The sequence below is a fragment of the Oryzias melastigma genome, linkage group LG19 (assembly GCF_002922805.2).
Source record: "Oryzias melastigma strain HK-1 linkage group LG19, ASM292280v2, whole genome shotgun sequence".
In the NCBI taxonomy this organism is placed as follows: Eukaryota; Metazoa; Chordata; class Actinopteri; order Beloniformes; family Adrianichthyidae; genus Oryzias; species Oryzias melastigma.
This window is the reverse complement of record NC_050530.1, coordinates 4,134,448-4,140,943: the sequence shown is the minus strand read 5'-3', so window position 1 is coordinate 4,140,943 and position 6,496 is coordinate 4,134,448. Positions and strand designations below refer to the sequence as shown.

General features: G+C 38.4%; 2 protein-coding genes across 2 annotated transcripts in view; one reads left to right on the top strand and one right to left on the bottom strand.

Moving 5' to 3' along the window:
* LOC112153930 (disintegrin and metalloproteinase domain-containing protein 11) overlaps positions 1–6,496 on the top strand; it is a 52,172-nt gene that overhangs the window by 37,612 nt on the left and 8,064 nt on the right. The gene's annotated exons all lie outside the window — the stretch shown is intronic.
* LOC112153936 (endoplasmic reticulum protein SC65) overlaps positions 1–6,496 on the bottom strand; it is a 9,672-nt gene that overhangs the window by 2,208 nt on the left and 968 nt on the right. Inside the window, exons 2-6 of the mRNA XM_024284408.2 lie at positions 4,337–4,710; positions 4,114–4,263; positions 1,389–1,560; positions 1,192–1,320; positions 976–1,121 (exon numbers count right to left, since the gene is read on the bottom strand). Of these exons, the coding sequence (XP_024140176.1) occupies positions 976–1,121; positions 1,192–1,320; positions 1,389–1,560; positions 4,114–4,263; positions 4,337–4,710 (971 nt within the window). The remainder of the gene's footprint in view (positions 1–975; positions 1,122–1,191; positions 1,321–1,388; positions 1,561–4,113; positions 4,264–4,336; positions 4,711–6,496) is intronic.

Genomic DNA, 6,496 nt, shown 5'->3' with positions numbered 1-6,496 from the left:
CGCAGTCACCATTTCCTGCTTCGCGGTCCCCATTTCCTGCCCCGCGGTCCCCGTTTCCTGCCCCGCGGTCCCCGTTTCCTGCCCCGCGGACCCCGTTTCCTTTCCTGCTCCGCAGTTCCCCTTTCCTGCTCCACGATCCCCGTTTCCATTCCTGCTCCGCGGTCCCCGCTCCCAGCAGTGGCTCTCTGTCTCCCGGCGTGTGGAGCGGGCGAGATCCGATGATGTCCGTGATGCTGTCTGGCTACAGCCATAGAATCGCCGCGCTGTGACCGGACAAAAACGCTGGTATTGGATTCGTATTCTAACCGCTGATAGTCACTGAAAACGTCACGTTCCCAAAGCTGAGTTCCTGATTGGCTGATGTGACCAAGCTACCTGTCAAACTTCAGGTATTTACATTTTGGCTGTGCCGCCCGATTCGCGCCTTGCCGCTCAACTCGAGCTCCTCACAGATCTTCACGCCGCGCCAGTCGCAGAGCAGGCCTGAGCCATTGATTAACATTGGAGCTGACCGCTTCTGCCGCATGAATCGGTGTGAATGTACCATGATGATGCTCTGGCGCCATCTTGGGACCATGTTGTTCTCTGCAGCCAGATCCTCTCGTCATAAACTGATCCAGCCGTACGGATGGCAGCTCGGACATAAATGGATCCAGTCGTGGACTCATCAGAATAGAGAAGAGCAGGGAGCTTGTGGCCCGCCCATCGTATCTTCTACATCACAAATAAGCTCTTTTTTCGACTGCCTTTTATAATCTGCTCTTGATTTACAACGATTTGAATAAATAAATAGTCAGAAATGCAATTTTAAGGATAATTTTCTTTCTCCGTTGTCAGAAAAATGCCACAAGAACTTAATTTTTGTCTCCAAGAACCATCCTGAGGTCATTCACTATTCTCTCTTTTCCATAAAGTTTTCAGATTACAGCTTTAGTTCACGTGTTAATATATTTTGGATAAACGTGTTTTCGTCACCGTCCTCGCCGTGAAGTGCTGCGGCTGAAGCCCCCACTCCTGGCTGTAGGCTTCATAGTACAGCAGGTTCTGCTTCATCACCTCGTCTTCGGGCTTGAACAGGAAGTAGCTGTACGCGCAAGGCACAGCTCTGCGGCCGTCGTTCACTGACGGAGAAAACACACGTTCATTAGCGGGAAACGTTTGCCGGTTCAAATCCTCGGCGGTGCTCCTTACACTTGTAGTAGGCGTATTGGAGGTAATGGTAAAGAGTGGCCACAAAGCTCTCGATGAAGTATCCGCCCACGCTGGGCTTCAGGTCGTCCTCACACCTCAGCTTACACCTCAGCGTCTCCACGTACACGTCTGCCACAAACACAGAAGGTTTGAGTCGCCGTGGACGGACGTTTTTGGGAGGCGGATCACCGACCGACCTGCTGTGAGGGTGTAGAAGTCGGTCGCGGCGGAAAGCGGACAGATGCCCTCACAGTCAGACTGGCAGAGGTGGAACTCCTGCAGGTAGATCTTCAGAGCGTCCTCCAGGTGATCGACGGCGCCGCTGAAGTCACCTGAAGCGACCAGCTTCACTCCTCTGACGAAGGGGGCCTGAAGAGGAGATGTTTAAATCCTCATTTCTGAGCATCAAAAATAATTTAATTTTTAAATATTTTATGGATTTATTACATTTAAATTCATAGATTTTAATTTTTGGTTGTTTAATAGTTTAATTCTTTTTTAATTGTTTTTTCAGATGTGCTTGTGAATACAAACAGCTCGCCGCTTTTGAATTTTCTTCTGAAATAATAAAGTTTCGGTTTAAGAAAATGGTCCAAACTGACCTCTTTGTCAACAATTAGCAATATATTTTTGTCATAATTTGAATTTTACAGCAGCTCTGGGGATCAAGCTGTAAAGAAAAATAAAAAAAATATTGTCAAAACAATTTAAGGTAAGAAAAAAACAAACTTTTGTCCTCATCCGTCCCTCTACAGCAAATGTGGATAAAAGTGGGATCGGTTATAGTTAGTTTTAGAAAAATGTTTCAGCCAGGGACTTGTGGTCGGTGGAGGAGAGGTCATCATGAGATGTATGACCTAATTAGCAAAATAAATATGCGTCCACCGACCAGTTCCATGATGAATTCTATACGTTTGATCCAAATCTTTTCACTTTTATCCTCAAAAATGTTGTATTTTGAGTATTTCCTGTTCAATTTCAGAGCAGGTTACGAGGTCTGCCGTAGAGTCGTTTTGAACAGAACATTTTGATTCATTCATTTTCTCCACTAGAAGACCAATAATGAAGTTACTTGACATCAAAGTAGGATTTTTGTTTTTTTAAAACGATTAATACAACTGTTGCAGATTTTACTTTTTGCCCCCAAACTGCTAAGTCTAAACGTTAGCATGGGTGACTCTCTATGGAGGCAAAAGCTTAAAAATCCTCACCTTAATAAATGGAATTTACTTATTTATATGTAAATATATATATATAAGTCCAGAATATCTGTTCACATTTAAAAGTTTTAAAGAAATAGATCAAAGAAAAATTTTCACATTTTTTTTGTTGAAAATCATAAAGATTTTAACTCTTTGCTTTGCTTTTTCATATTTAAAAAAAAGTCTAAAATTGAATAAAAATGTAAAAAAAAAGTTTTTGAAACCAGAAGTATTTTTGTTGTAAAGTTGGATCATTTTGAATTTGAGTGAGTGAGGTTCTGATTTGCTGGTACAGGACACCTAGTGGCTGCTTACTGAACTGCCTACACTGAAAAAATTAAACATTAGATCAATGAGCAAAAGTTCTGTAATTTGTTACATTTAATTTATTTTGTTTTCAATTTGAAATTTTGGGTAGATGGTTTATTCAACTCAAAACTGTAATTTGATTAAAACCAGTATTTTAATTTTTTTTTTGTTGTTGTTGTTAAATGAGCTTCACTCAGCAGTCGTCCCTTGAGGTGTTTTGGCAGCTACTTCCTGTTTCTATTTGACAAACTTCCCATTGAGATCTTATCCTGAACAAAACCTAAATGAACTGAGGCAGTATAAGTGTGGCTGTTTGTTTTATTATTGCTCAGATAAACCAAATTACAACATAAACAGCTGTGATTTTGTTTGAGATATTGAAGCATATAATGAGGAGCTGGAATACTTTCCACATACTTTATAATACTTTTATCAGAATTTGAATAAACTGAAGTACTTTATTGACTATAGTTGCTGGTATTCTTGGGTGATCTAGTCATGATGGAGACTTAAATGCACTTAAATTACTAAAATGATGTTTGTTTTAACTTAAAATATGACATAACATGAGCTAAACTTGTTTTTTTTGTCTTTACATTTACTATTTTTGAACTAAATTTGGTTTATTATATCTATAAATCTCATCAGTGTGACGTATGGCAATTAAAGTCCCACTCCGATCATATTTTCTTCTATTTAAAAATCGTTCTTAAAAAATCGTCTTTTAATAATGATTATACCGTTTTAGACAAAATCTGAGAACCCGTGTCATTTTCTAGGACATAGTTTCTGCAGAGCGGCAGGAGTTCATTAGAAATTCATGTCATTTTTATGGAGTGAAAATAGACTCACTCTGGATTGTGGGTGCGTGATTCTTGATTTGTAACTCCTATAATACGTTTTGTCCATAAGTAAAAAAAAATAAGAAAATACCGTTTACACATGCATATATTAAAATTACAACAGCTTGAAGCTACTTAAACACACAAATCTTTAAAAATTATACACGAGTCACCTTTTGCGTGCACATACAACACAGTTTTATATTATTTATAATCTAAGTTTAAAATGTCTGCATTTAAACGCATCACTTACAGACAAATTTGTGAAAAGAATCCAACAATAGATTTGTGCGTGACTCAGATTTTGTCTACATTAGAGGTGATTTGTGCGTGACTTTTTAAGATTTTTGTGTTACTAGTATCAAGCTGTTGTAAATTTTAATTTGTGCATGTGTAAATTGTATTTTATTTTTTTTTTACTTATGGATGAAACGCATTATATGAGTTACAAACCAAGAATTGCCAATGTACAAATTAAGAATACGCACGCACAAATCCTAATTTACGTACTAATCCAGAATCACCCTCCCACAAATGGGAGTGAGTCTGTTTTCTCTCCATACATTCACCTCAAACGGTCGCTCTTCGTAGTCGATGAGGAAGCCGTTCAGGTCGTACTCCTTCTTGTATTCTCCCATCAGCTGCAGCATCTCCTGGTCCTCGGGGTTCCTCTGGAGGAAGGTGTAGGCACACGGGACGGCCCTCTGCAGGTTCTTCATCTGCGCACAAGTTCAGTTTCAGGTTTACGCCCTACAAACGTAAAATCTTCATTTATAAGCCGGTCAGTCTCACTTCTGAATGAGCGAGGTGCAGATATCTGTAGGGAGATCTTCTGCTGAAGTCCTGCAGGAGTTCTCTGCTGGGAGAAGGGAGGTGTAGAGCAGGAAGGTGTGCTCTGCACCTCCTCTGACAGGAGGACTTCTCCACCACGACCCAGTCGGCGCTGAAGGTCGGCCGCTCCTCGATGCTTCTGCTGCAGAGCCGCACGCAGTGTCTGGCGCTGTCTTTCAGAAGTCTGAACAAACGTAAACTCAACTCCAAGTAGTGGATGGATTCTGTCCAGTTCTTTGCGGCGCAGGCGTCCATTGCCCTCCCGTAAGCAGCGGAGAGAGGCATGAGCTCCTCTGGAGGGAAACGTCTGAAGCTGTAGTCTTCATACTGCGCCACTGAAAAAGTGAAGGGGACACAGAGAAGTAGCAGGAAGTCTGCGTTGGGTTTCATGATGAAGTCCTTCAGTCCTTCAGTTCTCTGTGTCTGGATCGGTCTGCTGAAGCAATCAGGAGTCTGAGGGAGTTCTTTGAGCGGCTGAAGGCTCAGGTTTCCAAAACGTAGAAAACAGCTGGAAACTTGACAAAACTTTTGTGTATCTGACCAACTATGAGTTTATTTTAGTGGTTACATGTGAGGATTTCAGTTAATTCCTTTCAACAGATTTTTGTTATCCCACAATTTTCAATTAAATATGCTTTTTTAAAACAATTTCATAGAAGGGTACAATGAAAAATGTCATCAAAGAGAAGCAGAACTACCGGTAAGTGGAGTCAGCTCAATTCACCAAAAACAAATGAGTTTTGTTTTTTTGTTTTTTTTTACTAAAGCTGCATATTAATACTATACATTCATATTGGCTGGTAATTAATTTTAGCAATGTAATTAAGTAGAAATTACATTTAAATTGTCCTTGTTTTCTAGCTTGTGTTCTTGTTTATTCTGAAATTAAAGGTTAATTTTCTTTCTTTTTCAGTTCAAATATATGCTCAGGAGGGGGCGTGGCCTCTTAATTTATACTCAGAGACTCAATCCAATATACTGAAGCAGAGATCAACCTATCATGGTTTTTCCCCCTCATTTTCTTGTGATAGCAACATTTAAAATCACTTTTTTTTAGTGATATCGGCATTCTATGTCATTTTTACAGGATAACAACATTTTCTTGAGATAACGATATCTACAATTAGATTATCGCTTTTCTAGTGGTGATAACGACATAGTAGTTTTCACAAGATAACAAACTTTCTTATCTCAGGATAACAACATCTATAATCACGTTTTTACTTTTCTAGTGAGAATGACATAGTAGACGTCGTTTTCACAAGATCACAAATTTTCTTCTGAAAATGAAAGTTTGTTTATTATAATGACATCTACGATTACATTATCAGATTAACAGTAGGGATAAGGACATAGTAGATGTCGCTTTCACAAGATAACAATGCTGTTATCTCGGGATACTGACATAATTTTCTCATGATAATGACATCTACAATCACATTATCACTTTTTAGTAGTGAAAATGACATTTTGTTTTCTCAAGATAACAAATGTTGATATAACATTTTTATCTCGTGATAATGGCATTTAAAATCCCATTATCACGTTTCTATTAGTGATAACAACATAGTACATGTCGTTTTTACAAAATCCCAAATTTTCTTATCTCAGGACAACTTTGTTTTCTTGTGATAATGATTTCTATAATCACATTATCACTTTTCTAGTAGTGATAACGACAAAGTAGATGTTTCTTTTTTTTTTTAAAAGGATAACAATGCTGTTATCTCGGGATACTGACATCATTTTCTCATGATAATGACATCTACAATCACATTATCACTTTTTAGTAGTGAAAATGACATTTTTTTTTCTCAAGATAACAAATGTTGAGATGATAACATTTTTATCTCGTGATAATAGCATTTACAATCCCATTATCACGTTTCTAGTAGTGATAACAACATAGTAAATGTCGTTTTTACAAAATCCCAAATTTTCTTGTCTCAGGACGACTTTGTTTTCTTGTGATAATGATTTCTATAATCACATTATCAATTTTCTAGTAGTGATAACGACAAAGTAGATGTTTCTTTTTTTTTAAAAGGATAACAATGCTGTTATCTCGGGATACTGACATCATTTTCTCATGATAATGACATCTACAATCACATTATCACT